The sequence below is a fragment of the Schistocerca piceifrons genome, chromosome 2 (genome assembly GCF_021461385.2).
Source record: "Schistocerca piceifrons isolate TAMUIC-IGC-003096 chromosome 2, iqSchPice1.1, whole genome shotgun sequence".
Lineage (NCBI taxonomy): Eukaryota > Metazoa > Arthropoda > Insecta > Orthoptera > Acrididae > Schistocerca > Schistocerca piceifrons.
Genome location: NC_060139.1, coordinates 908,870,241 through 908,891,833, shown reverse-complemented (window position 1 = coordinate 908,891,833; position 21,593 = coordinate 908,870,241). Strand labels below are relative to the sequence as shown.

General features: G+C 38.2%; 1 protein-coding gene across 1 annotated transcript in view; it reads right to left on the bottom strand.

The window, feature by feature from the left end:
• The window catches only part of LOC124775055 (solute carrier family 17 member 9), a 104,867-nt gene that overhangs the window by 56,590 nt on the left and 26,684 nt on the right, over nt 1–21,593 (bottom strand). Inside the window, exons 2-3 of the mRNA XM_047249845.1 lie at nt 15,500–15,846; nt 15,195–15,368 (exon numbers count right to left, since the gene is read on the bottom strand). Of these exons, the coding sequence (XP_047105801.1) occupies nt 15,195–15,368; nt 15,500–15,846 (521 nt within the window). The remainder of the gene's footprint in view (nt 1–15,194; nt 15,369–15,499; nt 15,847–21,593) is intronic.

Here is a 21,593-nt window from a genome sequence, read left to right as displayed (position 1 = left end):
TCTTATCACAATTACCTGGGGCACTCCTGACAATACTCTTGTCTCCGATGAGCACTCACTGTCAAGGACAACATACTGAGTACTATTATTTAGGAAGTCTTCAAGCGACTCACATATCTGTGAAATTATTCCATACGATCATGCCTTCATTAATATACTGCAATGGGGCACCATGTCAAATGCTTTCCGGAATATCTAGAAATATGGAATCTGCCTGTAGCCCTTTATCCATTGTTCGCAGTACACCATATTATACGAGTGATATTTTCTCCTGATTTGTGGACATATTTCGAACTGAGAATATATTCAATGATTCTGCAGCAAACAGAACTTGGTCTGTAATTTTGTGGGTCCATTCTTTTACCCTGCTTATATACTGGAGTCACCAGCACTTTTTTCCAGTTGCTTGAATCTTTGTGCTGGGTTTGAGATTTGCGATAAATGCAAACTAGGTAAGGGGCCAATGCCTTCGTTAAATCAAACTGGGATTCCATGCGAACCTGGTGATTTATTTGCTTTCAAATCTTTCAGTGATTTCTCTACTCCAGGTATGCTAATTACTATGTTGTTCATACAGGAGTCTGTCCGATGGCCAAATGACAGTACATTTGTACGATTCTCCTGTGTGAACGATTTCTCGAACTTGAAATTTAAAACTTCAGATTCTGTTTTGCTATCTTCAACTGCCACACCAGACTGGTTAGCAAGGGACTGAATGGAAGCCTTAGACCCACTTAGCAATTTTACGCACAACCACAACTGTTTCGAGTTCTCTGCCAGATCTTCTGCTAAGGTGTGACAGTAGTAGTTGTTGTATGCTTCGCGCACAGCTCTTTTCACAGATGCACGAATTTCTACTAACTTTCATTTGTCATCATTTGCGCATTCCATTTTGAACCAAGAGTGCTACAGCCTCTGCTTCCTCAGCATATGCTGAATTTCATCATTAAACCACAGTGAGTCTTTTCTATCCTTTATCCACTTACCAGGCATATAATTCTCCAGACCATGATTTACAATCTGTTTAAACCTTGCCCGTAATTCTTCTACATCCATCTTACTGGACCTAAGTGCTGAAATTCACGGTCTAAGTGAGTTGTTAATAACTATTTATCTGCTCTAACTAGCAGAAGCACTCTCCTACCCTTCTTGAGTGATTTATTAACTTTTGTAATCACAGTTGCTATTATGACATTATGATCACTAAGTCCTGTTTCTATACTGACATGGACAATAAGGTCTGGCCTATCTGTAGCTACAATGTCTAAGATATTGCCATTTTGTATGAGCTCCAGAGCTAGCCACTCTAGTTTTCAGAAAACATGTTCAAAAGTATTTTACATGACTGTCTGCCCCTCCCTCCCCCCCACCCCTCCAACAAACACACACACACACACACACACACACACACACACACACACACACACACACACACACACACAATGAATCCCTAGACATCCCAGTCTACACTTGGCAGGTTAAAGTCGCCTCCAACTAGTAATGCATGATCTTGGTATTTACGCGCTATTGACCGTAGACTTTCTTTGAAAGACTGTCACAGCAGAATCAGATGGCTGGTAAAAACATCCAACAATTAACTTGGTTGAAAGAGAATTAGAGTAACTTTATCAAAACGAAACTTTTGAATGGACTAAAATGTCTGAAAGGAAAAAAACCATTATAATCACGATAAGTGTTTAGTAAAAAATAATACTGTGAGTGTAACACCAAAATATAAAGCACGACTCGCAGTCAATGGATATTCACAAAAATAAGGGATACAGTGCGGAGAAACTTTTTCACCAGTAGTAAAATATAAATCACTTAGGTACCTTTTAGCCCTGGTAATAAAAGAAAATTCACAAAATGGGTGTAAAGACAGCTTACTTAAATGGGAACCCAATCATCACACACGAAGAAAATTTTGAAAACGTTTGACATGAGTGACTGTAAACCCATTTCTACACTGATAGAACCAGGAGTGAAGTTAATAACCAGTGAAGAAGATGTAGACTGCAATTAAAACATACCATGTTTAGAGGCAGTAAGGAGCCTTTTGCATTTGTGACAAACATTGACGCCTGATATTGCTTTTGCCACAAATATCGTAAGCAGATTCTGCATAAGTCCAATAGCTGGTTAAAAGGATATTTTGATATCTAAAGGGGACAACAGACTATATATTAAGACACTGTAAAAAGGGAAATATAAAAATTGATGGTTACAGTGATGCAGATTGGGGAAGTGAGTTGGAGAGTGGACATTGCATTACAGGATGTTGTTTTAGATTACTTGGGAGACTTATATCATCATGCCTTGAGTACTGCAGAAGCTGAATATATGGCTCTGTCACACACAATTCAAGGAGCATTGTGGATCAGGACTCTAATGGCTGATATACTACCTAATATCAGTATGGAACCCAAAAATATATTTTGTGACAGCCAAAGATAATGTTGCTAGTGCCAGAACCAAATACATCTATATAAAGCACCATTTCATGAGGGGGAATAATGAAGTACACCATTTAGGCACAGAAGAGATGTTCGCTGATCTACTAGCCAAACCCTTGAACAAGGAGAAATTTCAGAAGATGTGAAACAATATGGTTTGACCTGTAAAAGTGACATCTGAAATGTCTGTTCAGAGGGGGTTGTTGGGGATATATGAACAATAATTTTGTATGTGAATGTGTATGTGGCACAGTGTAGTGCACGGAGTGTAATAGACCTCTATGACTACTCTGTATATACTCTGTGGCATTGCCTTAGCTATGTACTGTAAACACACAGTTCTATGTAAGGGATGTTAAAATACAATTTGCTTATTAATGCATTTTTAACATTTAGAATTATTTATTTTGCTGTGCTTGTTCCAACAAAGTTAAACCAAAAGGAGGAAAAAATCAACAAAGTTAAACCAACAGGAGGACAAACTGAATAAAATGTAAAGCCCTGGATTAAGAAAGATCACGAGACATACATTTTTATATGTTTGAATGTCAACAGCAATACAGCCAGGAAAAGAACAAATTGTAAGTCTGTTAGTAAATAATAAAAAAATTAGAAATGCTATATGGCAAGAAACCAGATTCAACGAAGGTGAAAATAGAGTTGGCAAGCTGAAGAAGATTTTATATGTCCTACAGAAGCTCCAAATAACTGGAATGAGGATTTTTCAAATTATCTGTTGTCATTAGGATTTGTTAACACTGATGACAATCCTTGTATTTACTATAATGAAGACAGAAGCATCATTACAGCATTGTTTGTCAATGATAGATTAGTTACTGGAAGCAGAACAGGCAGCATTACTGATGTTTTGAACAAGCTGAATCAGACGTTTGAAATAACATTTGGCAGAATATTTCAAAATCAACTGTCATATTTTGGGATGGAAATCAAAATAAGTTCAGAGGGAATTTTTATAAATCAGTCTGTATATACAAAGAAAATCTTAAGACAGTTTATGTTTGATGATTTGAATCCAGGCCAACTGAAGAATGGGATACAACTCATCGGCTTTGACCAATGTCATCATATTTTAGTAATAGATATTAATTTGTTTATTTTCAAGCCATAGATAATAAATTAGTTATCTTCTGTGGCAAAGCGTCTTAATCATAAATAGAAATAAATGAATGTGTTATTAAGAGACAGATATTGTGTACACTTATTGTCACTTGTGGTAATTTCAAATCATTTGTGTACAAGGTTTTGAGTTACACCTTTGATGGTGAATCATTCCAATTGTTGCTTCCTCTACAATTGATTTTCATATCTTGTACTATGTAGTTCAACTGAAAAATAGGATACAAGTACTAGCAAAAGCAAAAAAAAAAGTAACATACATAACACTGACATCCTATACCTCAGCTGAACTATGAAGGTTGTATCCTATTCTTCAGTTGACCTATATAGGTCAGTTTAAGTACAGGATACAAATTTTACATTTGTCACTTTTTTTGTCTTTGATAGTACTAGTACCTTATTCTTCAGTTGACTTATATAGGTCAACTTACATCTATATCTATACACTGCAAACTACTGTGAAATGCATGACAGAGGGTATGTTCCTTTCTAACAGTTATTACAGTTTCTTCCTGTTCCATTCATGTGTGGAGTGTGGAAAGATTGATTGTCTGAATGGCTCTGTGCATGCTGTAATTATTCTAATCTTATTCTCACAATCCCTATGCGAGCGATACATAGGGGATTGCAATATATCCCTAGACTAATCATTTAAAGCCAGCTCTTGGAATTCTGTTAATAGACATTCTAGGGATAGTTTATGTCTGTCTTCAAGAGTTTGCCATTTCAGTTCCTTCAATGTCACTGTGACATTCTCCGATGGATTAAACTAACCTATGACCATGCTGCCCTTCTCTGTATAAGTTCAATATCCGCTGTTAGCCCTATCTAGTATGGGTCTCACACACTTGAATAATATTCTAGGATAGGTCACAAGAGTGATTTGTAAGCAATCTCTTTTGTTGATTGATTTCATTTCTCCAGTATTCTACCAATAAACTGAACTGCTTTACTCATGACTAAAAGTATGTGATCATTCCGTTTCATAACCCTACAGAGTGTTACACCCAAGCATTTTTATGAGTTGGCTGATTTCAACAGTGACTCACTCATTGACATTATAGTCACAGGATATTAGATTTTGCTTTGTAAAGTGAACAGTTTTAGATTTTTGAACATTTAGAGCAAGTTGCAAATCTTTGCACCATGTTGAAGTCTTATCAAGATCTCACTGAATATTTATGCAGCTTCTCTCACATAGTGCTTCATTACAGATAACGGCATCATCTGCAAAAAGCCTGAAGGTCATTCATATACAACAGAACAGCAGGGGTCCTAACGTACTTCCCTGGAGCGCAACTGAAGTTACTTCTACATCTGATGATGAGTCTCCATCCAGCATAACGTGCAATGTCCTCTCTACCAAAAAGTTCTCAATCCAGTCACAAATTTCACTTGACACCCCATACGCTCATACTTTTGACAAAAAGCATAGTTGCGGTACTGAGTGAAATGTTTTTCGGAAATCAAGAAACTTAAGTACAGGATACAAATTTTATGCATCTCGCTTTTTTTGCCTTCGCTAGTATTGGTATCCTATGCAGGTCAACTGAAGTACAGGACACAAACTTTATGTTTGTCACTTTTTTCAACTTTGCTAGTACTAGTATCCTATTCTTCAGTTGATATTAGTACTAGGGAAGGCGAAAAACCCGACATATATAAAATTTGTATATATGTCAACTGAGGTACTCCATGCCAATGTTAAGTATGTCGCTTTTGTTAGCACTGGTATCCTAACCTACAGTTGATCTATATAGGTCAACTGAAGACAGGATACTAGCCATTTCTAGTGTGAAAAAAGTTATATATGTGACATTACATTTGAAATATGGATGTACATGACATATGTTCATGATCTGTTTTCTCTGTACTACATTTGTTTGTTTCTCAACCTTCATCTATGCTTTTAAATCTCTGTAATGCATCATCATCTGTTGTAACTTGGTATGTCTGTGGCAACTTGTGACTTGGTCAAACCCGGTGGATTGTATTCCATTCCTCAGTACTCCCTTGAATTCAGTAGCTACACCCAAGGAGGTTGGAATGGTGACAGAGAAAGGAAATCTTGTCAATGATATCCCACTGGAAAGAACTGAAGCCTACAGAGATGTTATTTGGAGCCTACTGTCCCTTGCAACAATGTATCATCCAGATATCAGTTTTGCTGCTAATTACTTAAGCAAATTTGGTAATAAACCAATGATAGGTCGCTGAAAAATGGTGAAATGTATTTTTCAGTACCTAAAAGGAACCATGTAGTTTGGTATATTCTTTGATGGAGACTCAACACTACTTGCATTTGCTGATACTGATTGTGGAGGTGATATCTCAACTAGATGCTCCACCAGTGGAGTTCTTATCATGGAAGGGGGAACTCATTTTCTGCTAAGCTTTAAAGCAACACCTTGTAGCAACTTGAACTGCTGAAGCAGAATATCAAGCCACTATCTCTTTGTTTGTCAATGTGTGTTGGATACAATGCCTTGGACAAGAACTCAGAATTTTAGGTTTGAATGAATCAACAGAACTGTGAATTGACAATGATGCTCCCATACATGTGCTGAATAATACCTATGAAGGAAAAATAAAAACAGACAAGAAGCATATTGACATTCCATGAAAATTCATTTAAGAACATATTGTAATACCATAAAATAGAAACTTGTGGAAAGTTCAAGTGAACTTGGTGACATACTGACAAAACCACAGTCTCGTAAAGTATTTGAAGAATTAAGAAGGAAAATAATTAAGGAGGAGTGTTAAGAGTTAACAATGTTTCTATGTCTTGTTTCATATGTTGTGCAAGGTGCTTTTATACAGGGTGTTTGAAAAATGACCGGTATATTTGAAACAGCAATACAAACTAAACGAGCAGCGATAAAAATACACAGTTTGTTGCAATATGCTTGGGACAACAGTACATTTTCAGGCAGACAAACTTTCGAAATTACAGTAGTTACAATTGTCAACAACAGATGGCGCTGCAGTCTGGGAAACTCTATAGTACGATATTTTCCACATATCCACCATGCGTAGCAATAATATGGCGTAGTCTCTGAATGAAATTACCCGAAACCTTTGACAACGTGTCTGGCGGAATGGCTTCACATGTAGATGAGATGTACTGCTTCAGCTGTTCAATTGTTTCTGGATTCTGGCGGTACACCTGGTCTTTCACGTGTCCCCACAGAAAGAAGTCACAGGGGTTCATGTCTGGCGAATAGGGAGGCCAATCCACGCCGCCTCCTGTATGTTTCGGATAGCCCAAAGCAATCACACGATCATCGAAATATTCATTCAGGAAATTAAAGACGTCGGCCGTGCGATGTGGCCGGGCACCATCTTGCATAAACCACGAGGTGTTCGCAGTGTCGTCTAAGGCAGTTTGTACCACCACAAATTCACGAAGAATGTCCAGATAGCGAGATGCAGTAATCGTTTCGGATCTGAAAAATGGGCCAATGATTCCTTTGGAAGAAATGGCGGCCCAGACCAGTACTTTTTGAGGATGCAGGGACGATGGGACTGCAACATGGGGCTTTTCGGTTCCCCATATGCGCCAGTTCTGTTTACTGACGAAGCCGTCCAGGTAAAAATAAGCTTCATCAGTAAACCAAATGCTGCCCACATGCATATCGCCGTCATCAATCCTGTGCACTATATCGTTAGTGAATGTCTCTCGTGCAGCAATGGTAGCGGCGCTGAGGGGTTGCCGCGTTTGAATTTTGTATGGATAGAGGTGTAAACTCTGGCGCATGAGACGATACGTGGACGTTGGCGTCATTTGGACCGCAGCTGCAACATGGCGAACGGAAACCCGAGGCCGTTGTTGGATCACCTGCTGCACTAGCTGCGTGTTGCCCTCTGTGGTTGCCGTACGCGGTCACCCTACCTTTCCAGCACGTTCATCCGTCACGTTCCCAGTCCGTTGAAATTTTTCAAACAGATCCTTTATTGTATTGCTTTTCTGTCCTTTGGTTACATTAAACCTCCGTTGAAAACTTCGTCTTGTTGCAACAACACTGTGTTTTAGGCGGTGGAATTCCAACACCAGAAAAATCCTCTGTTCTAAGGAATAAACCATATTGTCCACAGCACACTTGCACGTTGTGAACAGCACACACTTACAGCAGAGAGACGACGTACAGAATGGCGCACCCACAGACTGCGTTGTCTTCTATATCTTTCACATCACTTGCAGCGCCATCTGTTGTTGAAAATTCTAACTACTGTAATTTCGAAAGTTTGTCCGCCTGAAAATGTACTGTTGTCCCAAGCATATTGCAACAAACGGTGTATTTCTATGGCTGCTCGTTTAGTTTTTATTGCCGTTTCAAATATACCGGTCATTTTTGAAACACCCTGTATGTGTTTCATGTATTTTTTTAATAGTGCTCAGTCAGTTTTCTGTTGTTTCTTGTTCAAGCATATTGGAACTGAATACGTTACATTAAATCATACTACTTCAAACATTACAAAATAGTTACTTATCAGTAAAAAAAGAACTGCGTTTTATGCCACAACAGAACAATTAACTCCGTCACCATAACTGTAGATGCTGCCCTCGTTCAGTGCAATAATGTAAATTTTCATAGTTGATACTGGTTAGTGCTCCTAATAATCAATCTTAGTGAAGAATAAAGATGCGTTAATACAATCTAAATGGTGGTGCTATACACTTGTTTGAATAAACACCATTCCACACTCATTTAGACTTTCAGTTTTGCAGTGACTGAGGAGAGACTATGAGAATCAGGTCATTTTCACTACAGGTCAACCATAACAGTAAGAGTGAACAATGAAAAGTTGTTAGTTCTGTTAACTTGATTATAGTTAGTGACAATGGTTTGTAAATGTTGCTTTACTTTTTTGTTTTTTCGCATCTGGAAAATTTCTTTTACAGTTTCTTAGCACAAAATTGGGCCACATCCAGTGCTTTATTCTTGTGAAATGATGGATTGTCAAGCACACATCTTGTGGGACAGTTGGGACATTGCAGAAAATGTTCCATGTCCTGTAATTCAACATGGTCTTATTTGTGGTCTGCTTCTTCTTTGAGGTTCCATTTAATTAGATTTGTTTTGACTGGTGCTACACCCTTTTTGATGTTATTCTGTGCACTTGAAACCTTCCAGCCTGATGTATTGCTGCTAGAAATCTGTTGTCAGGTAGAGTAGACCCTCAGGGGCTCATTTAGTTCAGTAGTAGGAATCTCTTTAAGTTTAAGTCTGTGAGGTCTGCTTGAAGCACCATGTAGGTGGAGCTCATCAAAAGTCTTTTTTGAAATTTTCTGCATGCTTGCGTGTTCTGGATTCAGGATCTGAGAACCCAGCCACTTTATATGGCTTTGCAAGTGGTGTGGATTTCATGAATCCTGCTTTTAGTCTGTTTGTGTCATTTAGACTTATACTGTCTTTTTTTGCATGTGTGGATCCCGAACATAAGGGCCATGCATATTCCACATGAAAAAGTGAAGTGCTTGGGCATTTGTTCTCAATAAAATTGGTCTGTTTCCCCATTTACTATTCACAAGCTTCCTTAAAGATGTTAGTCCTTGTGACAGCCTGTTGATGGGTCTTGTCACAATGATGTTTGCATGTAAGTGATCTATGCAACACGACACCCAGGTACGTTGGTTTGTCTGTATGTTCCACATTGCTCCCATTCCAGGTGAAGTTCAGCTTTCTGTTTCCCTGTTTTGAGCAAAGGTGGAAAGTGCTAACTTGTGTCTTCATGGTGTTTGATTTTGACAGAGTTTTTTTTGGATAATATTTACACATTACATTTAACAAGTTTTCCACCACAAACCTGTTACTGTGTCATAATAGGAGGAGAGGTGTACTCCTACATGGGGCATCCCAGGTGGCAGATAGGGGGGTCCTCAACAGCTCGCTGGCAGACTTGAGCGAAATGAAATAGCTCTCGTGGACCAAACGCACATCCCATCAATCTCATTTTTTACCATCCATAATTCACCCAACATCTTTCCACATCACATCTGGAATTGTAAACCCTGACCTTGTTCGGACACTTGATCATTGATCAAACAAATATGAGGAGTCTTCTATTGAAAGAATCCAATGGTTTGGACAGTCACGACGAGATTATCCAGGCGAAGACACCATTCAGATATGGAGGGGTGTCACATAGAGGACAACCGTGAGTCGGAGTGCCTAGTGATTCACTGAATGAACAAACAAACATGCAACATATTCCACATAATAAGGTGCTAAAATTTAACAAACAAAGAAGATTTTGAAACTTCCTGGCAGATTAAAACTGTGTGCCCGACCGAGACTTGAACTCGGGACCTTTGCCTTTCGCGGGCAAGTGCTCTCCCACTGAGCTACCGAAGCACGACTCACGTCCGGTACTCACAGCTTTACTTCTGCCAGTATCTTGTCTCCTACCTTCCAAACTTTACAGAAGCTCTCCTGCGAACCTTGCAGAACTAGCACTCCTGAAAGAAAGGATACTGCGGAGACATGGCTTAGCCACAGCCTGGGGGATGTTTCCAGAATGAAATTTTCACTCTGCAGCGGAGTGTGCGCCGATATGAAACTTCCTGGCAGATTAAAACTGTGTGCCCGACCGAGACTCGAACTCGGGACCTTTGCCTTTCGCGGGCAAGTGCTCTCCCAACTGAGCTACCAAAGCACGACCCACGTCCGGTACTCACAGCTTTACTTCTGCCAGTATCTCGTCTCCTACCTTCCAAACTTTACAGAAGCTCTCCTGCAAACCTGGCAGAAGTAAAGCTGTGAGTACCGGATGTGAGTCGTGCTTTGGTAGCTCAGTTGGGAGAGCACTTGCCCGCGAAAGGCAAAGGTCCCGAGTTCGAGTCTCGGTTGGGCACACAGTTTTAATCTGCCAGGAAGTTTCATATCAGCCCACACTCTGCTGCAGAGTGAAAATTTCATTCTGGAAGGAAGATTTTCATACCCTGCAACAGTAAACATTAATTCTTTAAGGAAAGTTGGTAAATTGAAACATTAAACAGATGTCTTAGATCAACACGGGGTGCACTCAGCCTCGTGATGCCAACTGAGAAGCTACTCAACCGAATAGTAGCAGCTCTGGTCAAAGAAAATCATCATACCGACTGGGAGAGCAGTGTGCTGACCACACACCCCTCCTATCTGCATCCTTAGCTGAGCATGACATGGCACTCAGATGGTCCTGATGGGCCGCTTGTGGCCTGAAGACGGAGTGCTTAGATCAACAGAACATAGTTATCACAGCCTTTCAAGAGTTATGCAATACTGACCAAGACCCAATCGAATCAGGAGGATATTGACTTTATAAGGGAACACCAGGAGAAAACGTAATAGAAAATGTTCCCCAATTCGGTGCGGGTTTCTTGCAACATAATAGAATATTGGACTCCACTGAGTATTTTTCATTCAATTTCTCAAGAATGGCATTGTTAACAATTAAGGTGGAAAACAAAAGACACACACTGATAAATATTCATGCTCCAACTAATGTTAAAAATAGAACCAACAAGGATGGAATGGAAAAATTCTGGGATGAACTTGATCAACTAGTAAGGACCATACTGGAGACAAACATTAAAATTCTGCTTGGCGAATGTAATGCGAAGATAGGACGAGAGAAGAAATTTTGATGTGTGGTGGAGTGATGGCCAGCGCATAAACTTACAAACAAGAAAACGGGGAACAGTTAATTGAATTTTGTACTACAAATGGATTGGTTTTGAAGACAACAAGTTTTAAGAGAAGACCACATAAGTTAATGACATAGAAATGCCCTAACATCAAGCTAGGAGAGTACCAGATATCATGTGGCCATGGATCAGAAATTCCATCAGGAAATCTACAATGTTAAAGTGCTGCATGGCATCGGTGTTGATTCCGACCACTACATTTCAAAAATTAAAATGAAACTGACACCTTAAAGAAAAAGCAAACCTCAAAAGTTAGATACAAAGAGAGCATATGACCCTAGTTATATTATTAATAATCAGATATATAACGATAGAGCAAGAATACCTTTAAGTGACAATCTAGAAGCCATTGTCAATTGATTAAAAGCCTTGGCTGAAGAAGTAGCTCTTGTACGAAAACACAAGAAACATGCTTGGTGGAATGAGGAATGCGATGTAGCGATTCAACATAGACTAAGGCCTGGTTAAATGACCAACAAAAGAGAACTGAAAGCTCCAGAGAGGAATTAATAAATGCTAGCCGATCAACCACCAAAGAAATCAGAAGGGTCAAAAGGCAGTTTCATAAGGACTCACTAAAATCTATCAAGGATGCTTTCAATCGTCACAAGACAAGAGATTACTATCAGACATTCAAACAGTACCAGCTGAATTACCCTCCACCTACTCTTATGATTAAGGATGCAAACAGAAAGGTAGCACATAACAATTATGACAATTCAATGATACTGGTTAAATATTTCAAACCGTTACTAAATAGTGCGAAACCTGAACATCATTTGGAATTTGACCCCTATCCAAGAAACAAAATGCATTTAGAAAGAGTTATACCACTACATCCAGATTAAGTACAAGCAGTGATTAACTCACTTCAGAATTATAAAGCAGCAGGTGAGAACCTACTAGTGGCAGGACTTTGTAAATATGCAAATGTACAAACTATTCTGAACTTACACAAACATCTTACTGACATTTGCATTACTGAGAAGTTATCAGAAGAATGGAATGTTGCAATAATCCATCCACTACACAAAAAAGGAGATAGATCAGATCCAAATAATTATAGGGGTATATCACTGCTGGATATTACTTATAAAATTTTTTCCAAGGTTCTGTATTTCAGAATTCATGAACAGCTTGATAGTGAAGTAGGTGAATATCAAGAAGGCTTTCGGTCAGGATGAAGCTGTCCTGATCAAATTATTAGTCTCAAATGGCTAATGAAACATCAAAGGTTCAGGAACTAGAAGCTAGTGATCACCTTTGTCGATTTTAAAAAAGCCTACGATAGTATCCATCGTGAATCCCTACTGTCAATTCTTAAAGAATTTAGTTTACATCAGAAACTTGTCAACCTATTTGCACTCACCCTTCAAAATACCGAAGCTAAAGTAAGGTTCTGAAACGAATTCTCTGAACCTTTTGATATTCATACCGGCCTTTGACAAAGCGATGGATTGTCTCCACTATTGTTTAATTGGGTGCTGGAGAAAATCGTGCATCACTGGAACAAGATATACCTACCGTCTGTTAAGATTGGAAGAAAGATTTGACTTAACTGCCTTGCATTTGCAGATGATTTGGCACTGTTAGCAAACAATACTGATGAAGCAAAGGTTCAGATAGAACAACTCGAATGATTAGCGGTAAAGGTTGAATTGCAAATTTCGTTTGAGAAAACAGAAATGATGCCCAGCTTCACAGTTGACACATCCCATATAATACTCCATAATGATCAAAAAATAAAAGTAGTAAAAAAGTTTAAATATCTTGGTGAGATTATTACCTGGAATGCTAATGAAAGAGCATCAATTGCTAGTAGAACATTAAAACTACAGCGAGCGCAGAGAACCACATGGCCAACCTACAAACAATGATCTCTCTCAATAAATACTAAGTTTTAACATTACTCCTCTGTTGTTAAACTGGAAGCAACATATGCAAGTGAAACACTATTCAAACCAAATACTCAAGCAACAACTGACAAATAGCAGAAAGTTGAGAGAAGAATACTCTGAACAATTATCAGTAAAAAACATAAATTTAATGGGCAGTGGAGACTTTTGCCCAATTCAGTAGTTATAAAGAAAGTGAATCCATTAATGATACAATGTGGAAAAGGATTGCATTTTTTGGCCACATATCTCGCCTACCAAATACTAGAATCCTGAAGCAACTTTTTGACTACTTCTGGAACAGTAAAACCAAAAACATCGGGTTTAAAGAAGTACAAAGTGATCTGGATGAATTGAACATCACCACACACCAAATTCAACACAGAGAAGAGAAACTGCTTCTGAAGAACAAATACACATGGCTAACATTCAAATCATCAGAACGGAAGAAGTATATTATATCTGCAAAAGAATGAGCAGCCAGATCACAGCAAATGAAGAAATTTTGGGAAACGAAGAAATTGCTGGCTGCTACGACTTAAACTTAATCATTGTAAACTCTGTTGTATTATGTTCGATTTTAGTGCTTCAATGTGGGCGTAAACTATGTGAATAATAAATAAACAAGTTTCCCATTTTCCCTCCTACTTCCTCAAAGTTCTGTCACTGTACAGTAATACCCAGATCATATGCATACAAGAAATGAGAGTATGGTCTGGTGTTGGTTTATCATAAGTATATAGATTTATACGCATACAAGCATTATTTGGCAGTAGTTATTCGGTTGGGATCTGCCTTTCAAGGTTACAATATCACTACTATCTTCTATTTCTTCCACATCTTTGGGATCTTGAATGTTTGTAGACAGTGATTAGAGACTTATAATGGATGACCTGTGCCATGCAAATCAATGTTATAGGATGATACCAGAACATTAATTTATCTGATTTTGCATGCAACGGTGAGCACTTTCAGTGTTCAACAAACATACATACAGGATGCAAAGCTGAATAAATATAGTGATTTAAAGACTGTGTATGCATTTTCGTGGAAGTTTACTCATACTGCAATAAAACTTATCTGCTTTTATATATGTTTATACAACCAGGTTGTGAAGCAGTGGAGCAGATGTTGAGTGATAAGTGGTAAGAGACTGGTGGAACAACTATACAGGAATGCACCTGATGGTTCAGTCCTAACAGCAAGTGACTACTGTGATGGTAGGTGCTCACATAACACACTCAAAATGTTTTATGGGGGCAGACAAGTGTTTTCTTCAATGGAAAGGACTTGGAATGCAATAAGAAGTGAACAGTAAATGAACAGCATTTCACATACACATAATGAATATTGCTGTACATTATTCTAATAATCGTTCTCTGAGGTAAGAATATCCTTTGGCAATCTTTGCAGTTGTCTGAAAATGATACCAAAGGGCATAAAAATTTAAACAATCAAAGAAAGCTTTTATTTCATTGTCAAGCATAATGCAGATTATTTTGACAGAGAAAGCAACAGCTCCACTTTTGTATAAAATTCTGTATTAGAAACTCTGAAGCAACTTTCCTGTACATCTTCATTATGAGGGATTTAAAATTTTTGGTTTTGTTTATTATTTTATAAGTTGTTGATAGTAAAAAGTAACTTTTAATCAGTTTTTATGTTGGAAGCTGTATTCAATGTTTCAATTTAGTTAAACAACAATTTGTTTCATTCAATCTATGTGCTGATGTTACTGTTTGCTAAAACTTTTACACTTGTACTAAGGTCCCATTCAAACCAGTTAGAACTGATTTTGTTGAATAAATTGGCAAAAACACTTGTTAACACTGCAGTTGTTATATCCAAGGGATTATTCAGCATTTAGTTGTGCCTCTCTGCTATTAACTTTGGTAACTAAAAGATCAAAATCATCAAAATTTTAAAATTAGTCTGTGAAAATGTGAGCTGATGACAACACTCTAAAATGAGGCATTTATAAAAAAAATTATATTAAGGAATTTAGTGGAAGTTACTTACCAATGCAGTAGAACACAAATGGCCATCCATAATATTCCAACACATTTGATCCCACAACACCAGTGAACAGAGTGCCAACAGCAGACCCTGATGTTAAGATACTAAAAAATGAGGCTCTCTCCTTCTCTGTAATTTTCTGTGCAGTTAAGCTGCTCATGCTGGGAAAATGGACACCTATCAGAAGAATACAATTATTACAATAAATCCTCTTAAAAACTTAATTGTGAAATATATATCATCATTATTTAATGTTCTGCATAATATCTATATTTGTAAATTACGCTTAAAATTGTGTAAACAATCACCTTGAAATGCTCCATGCAAAACTCTTATGAATACAATAAAATTGACAGAAATACTGGTATCTGAAAACAGCCATATCATTTGAGGCATGAAAAAAGTAACAATGCACCATCCAATCCCAGCAATTAATATTACTTTTTGTCCTCCAATTCTATCACTCAAATAACCACCAAACACCTGAGTCAGAGTGTATCCCCAAAAAAAGCTCGACAGTATCATCCCTGAGTCTTTTTTGCTCCAGCCACGTTCCTTGGTAATTTCTGGTATAGCAAGGGGGACAGAAGTCCTGCTTGCATAAAGAGCTGAGGTCCCCAAAAATAATGTGAGCAGCCATCTACGTTTTTCATTTCTGGAAATAAAGAAAAAGCATATAAATCTTACATAGGAAAAAGCAATGACAAACATCCATGTTTAAATAATAAGTCACGGAAGACAAAGATGTTGACACTCCTCTGAGGTACACCTAGTAAAACACAATAATGGTCACACCAACTGTTCTATGTTTTTTAACAGAATGGAAGATGCATTATGATGGGGAGGTGCACATGGGCATGTTGATGTATTAGTTTTATTGACTGAGTTCATATTGTTGAGGATTATACCTCTTGATGAGATAAGATTAACATGTATTTATGAGCATTTTTTATGTATAAAACAAGTTATGATTGCTGATAATAGAAATGAGCAAAGAACGTGCTTTTTTGGATAAATATGACACATGTTTCAACTAACATTAATGATTTCTTTTGCATTGTAACAGACATTAGCTTGAGTTTGTCATGAGCTAGTTCACTGTCTGTATCAACAAAAGCCCAATTAATTCTGTAACCAAATCCAAGCTTCATCAATAATAAAAAAGAAAAGCATCCAAGAAGCAAGTTGATCACTGAGTCCACACCCAATGTAATAGTGCTGTAAGCAAATAGATAATATACAAAGATGTATAACCATGAACACAGTACTGAAGTAGTAAGTGATGGTTGGTCCTCCATCGGAGACTAGCCATTAGACATCAACCTACTTGCCTGCTGATTGTGCAGGTTGTGAGTGGAGCTTTGATCACAAACTCACTGGTGGCTCATCCTGAAGGCATCAACTGTTTCCTCATCTGCACTCTTGTTGGTATCTGGTGAGGATACCAAAGTCACCCTAATGCAAGAAGACAGTTAATTACTTGTCTGAGAAGTCAGTACTAGATAGGGATTCCAGGAGAGCACAACCAGGATTCACATATCAAATAACAGGTTTGCACTCAAAATAAATGAGATACAAACTGAAATAATGGCTTTTGAAATTTTTCCTGAAAATCAAGAACCTTAACATATCTGTAACGGCAGTGAGAGTAAAATCTGTAGATAAATCTAAGTACCTGGGTAGATTTGTGATGTCAAAAAACCAGACTGGTCTTGAAGCCAATAGATGCACTGGAATAGTAGCTACTAAATTTGCGAAACTGAATTGGCATTTCCACAACTTTAATGATTTATTTATATATGAAGCTTTGAGCACATAAAACTGTTACCTTTTTTTAATTTTCTGTACATTTCAAACTATGTGCCTGAATCGAAGTTGTGTAAAAACAAAATTGAACTGACATCTTGGATATTCGGGAATCCAGCCGGATGTTCGCATCGTTCTCGCACGATATTTCAACAGCGTGCCTTGCTGTCTTCTTCAGGTGCTACCTGAGACTGGTCCTTGGGTCGGTCGAGTCCAGTATTTATGCCTGGGAGGAGCTGGGCATTCCCTAATCGGTCCGCGCCAAGTCGAGTGTTCCATCTGTGGTCCACGCCCACCAGACTCGGCTTCAATGGACCCCTCCAGTCGCGGATGTTCCGACTGCCATCGGCGCCCATTTTGGCCGTCCTCAACAGTTGTGGTTGAGATAGGGTACCCAGCATCTCAGATCGGGTCTGACACAACTCAAATGACTACCACAACTGTTGAGGATGGCCAAAACGGGTGCCGACGGCAGTCGGAACATCCGCGATTGGAGGGGTCCGTTGAAGCTGAGTTTGACGGGTGCGGACCACAGATGGAACACTCGACTCGGTGCGGACCGATTAGGGAATGCCCAGCTCCTCCCAGGCATAAATACTGGACTTGATCGACCCAAGGACCAGTCTCAGGTAGCACCTGAAGAAGACAGCGAGGCACGCTGTTGAAATATCGTGCGAGAACGACGCAAACATCCAGCTGGATTCCTGAATATCCAAGATGTCAACAGATCACCGGGAAAGCATGAAGAATTACAAAATTGAACTGCTTAAATCTGAAATTTCTCTTGTCCAGTATCCACAAGAAGTGGAGTACCATGTGAGGAATTATGATGTACTAAAGTGGACCTTCCTCCTGGAAAATCAATGTAGGTGGGTGTGATGTGTTATAAACCTTGTCAGTGCAATGGAAATGTTACAGCACTGCTGCCTTTAGCATGAAGATGACTGCTGGCTGGCCAAAACTTGTTTTGTCATTGTGAAATGCTCGTGCAATTACTATGTCATATAAAAGAACTTCATGTGCAACAGGAAAAGTTTTTCATGATGCGCAACAAAATAAGATGAGACTGTTTCAGATAGTTTATGAAATGTAGCATGAATCATTGCAAGCATGAATGTATATAGTATAAACAGTTTACAGTTGAACACACTAATTAGAAGTAAACAACACAAAATTAGGCAGAAGCATACAAAATAGAAATATTACAAATACTGAATGAAAAAAGGAGTCTAATAAAATGAAGAACTAAACAACAGTATGAGTGTGGCATATCAGTGCACCAAGATAAATATTAGACTCACTATCCACGAAAGGACCCATGGTAGGATTAAGGCATGTACTTTGTGGTGATACATAGCTGCCATATTGACAGTAGTTGTAGTAAAGGTGCCCCCACTTCTGACTGAATAGGCAATGGCTGCATAAAGGTTAGCCGGCCGGAGTGGCCGAGTGGTTCTAGGCGCTACAGTCTGGAACCGCACGACCACTACGGTCGCAGGTTCGAATCCTGCCTCGGGCATGAATGTGTCTGATGTCCTTAGGTTAGGTAGGTTTAAGTAGTTCTAAGTTCTAGGGGACTGATAACCTCAGAAGTAAAGTCCCATAGTGCTCAGAGCCATTTGAACCATTTGCATAAAGGTTATAACAGGTGGGGACAGGTCTCGTATGCGAATTGTTCACAAGCAAGTGACTCATAGAACGTGAGGTTGGGCGAGAGTAGTGTAAGAGTGTTATTTGCACGAAAGTAGTGGAAGAAACCATTGTTACCTGACTGATTTTTATTTTTCACAGTTTTTCTGACTTAAGATTAAGAGCCACTTTCACTCCCTGGTTGCACATGAAGTTCTTTTATATTTTATATGAAATAATCACATGAGCATTTCAAAATGACAAAACTAGTTTGACCAGTCAGTGGTTATCTTCATGCTAATGGCAGCACTGATGTAACATTCCCACTGTCGGCAATGAGCACTGTTGATATCACAATGGGAATGTTACATTATTGCTATCCGCATTTGTCTTTAGCCTGAAGATGCTCTCTGGTTGCTCAAATCATGTAAAGGCATTGTGAAGTACTGATGTGATTGTGTAACATAAAAAAATAAAAGAATTGAGCAATCAATCACCCACTTAATCTCTATAGATAGATTGTAATTTTTTCCAAAAAAAGTCTTTAACATGGAAAAATTATGGGACAGTAGAATAAAAACCCTAGTATCTTTAAATGTAGCAGTACTGAATAATTCCACCTACTCTGTCATTCTTAAAATGAACAAATTGTTTCATTGTTTTTAGAATTTACTTTTAATCCACAGTTACCTAGTAAATATGAAAACTACTTCACAGTATGTTTTTCATTCTACTGTTCAGACAATAGTTTATGTTTTTTTGGTTGCTAAGTACTAAGGTTTATGATCACAGGAATGTTTGATTTTACCTTCAATATTACGTAGGAATTTTGAAGTTTTTTTTTTAATTTAAAGGTTTCATTGTTGGTATAAAAACATAATAATGGATACAACTTAAATTCTGCTTCAAAAGTGGGACCTAATTAATTTCTGCTTACTAATGCTTAGAAATTATTGATGAATGCAAGGAAATGAGTGCTACTTATATTATGCTATTGACTAGAATTACATAATTACAGGGAATAAGTCTAATTTGTGAAATATTGGTATAAATGTTGTCCACTGTAAACAACGTATAAACCATAACACGTGGTGGAGTGGAGGTAGTTGTTGACTTGTCATTAGCTGAGTTGTGGCTATGAGTTTCAAGCTGTGAATACACTATGGTTGAGTAAGTAAAAGATACAGGGTGTTTTGGGTAGTGACAAGTGCTTGCCTCTCAGTAAAATTACTATCTTGCATAAACTACAGCTGTTCAGTGTGTCAGTTTTTGGGCATTAATCCACCAATGTGCTTATCATTAGGGGTGAATGCCACAAAAGGTAAAGTTTCTTGAACCCTGATTTATTTTTTGTCTGTTCATTTAGACAGACATGGAGTTTTGTTAAATGTATACATATCAACACCTACTCCTGGAACTGATTATTCAGTTTCATATATATATATAACTGCACAATACGTGTTTGTGAGGTCAAGTGCAGCCTTGCATTATATGCACATTTGACTACAGGCCTAAACTTTTCTGGAACTGCTTACTTTGTACACCTGATGTGAATGTTTGTGTAATAAATATACATTGCATTTTTGAAAAGTATTCAGTATCTTAGACAAATCACCTAAATTGCTCAAGAAGAGTTAGTGGTCAAGTAGAGAGATTAGAGAGGAGGAAGAAAGAAAGGTTATAGAGTTTAATATCCATGACACTAAAAATTAGTTAGGAAGTAATTAAAGGAATTGTCCTTGGGGATATTTAAGGAAACCACATATTTAAAAAAAATATGATTTGTAACAATTGTATTGACATGATTGATTCAGAGGTTGGATGGCTGCAATATCTGACACTGGGAAGGGAGGAAGGAAGATTGAATTTTAATGTCCCACTGGTAGCAAGGTCATTAGAGATAGAACACAAGCTCATATTACATGAGAATGAGGAAGGAAATTGACCATATCCTTTTCAAAGGAACCATTTCAGAGTTTGCTTAAAGTGATTTAGGGGAATGACAGATAACTAAATCTGGATTTGAACCATCACCCTCCCAAATGGGAGTCCAGTGTGCCAGTCACTGGACCACCTCACTTGGTTACACATGGAGGTGGAGGGTGACGGCAGGATGAGATGGGGATACTGATATATGTCATCAGTCCTTTAACAATTGAGTTTCTACACACTCACATGTGTTACTGAAGTCACAATCAGGAGAGAAAATTTTTATGAGTGACTGACTCGTTATATATTTGGCACTGATCAGTGACACTGGACAGAACACTTGAACTTGAGATTTTTTTTGCAAGATAAGCCTGTGAGTCAGATACACCATTCATGCGCAAGAGCCTATGTGAGACTGACATGATATGCTTATTAGATGTAACTGGAATGGGAGTTTGGTGAGAGCTGAGGTAGGTAAAAGAGACATCCTTATCGGTGTCCCTAACTTGATCTATCCAGCTTTCAGATTTCAGACTAATTTCAAAAATTATATTCTGTGGTGATGAAACAGAAGCATGAATGAAATACATTGAGGTGACAAAAGTCATGGGACAGTGATATGCACATATACAGATGGTAGTAGTAACATGTACACGAGGTATAAAAGGGCAGTGCTTTGACAAGTGCTCTCATTTACACTCAGGTGATTCATGCAAAAAGGTTTCCAGCATGTTTGTGGCTGCACAACAGGAATTAACGGACTTTGAATGTGGAGTGGAAGTTGGAGCTAGAAGTACGGGACATTCCATTTCAAATATTGCTAGGGAATTCAATAATCTGAAATCCACAGTGCCAAGAGAGTGCTGAGAATACCAGATTTCTGCATTATATCTCACCAAGGACAATGCAGTGACCAAGGGCCTTCACTTAATGCAGCTGCATCTCTGTAGGGTTGTCCATGTAAATAGACAAGCAACACTGGATGAAATAACCACAGAAATCAATGTGGGACATATGACGAATGTATCTGTTAGGATA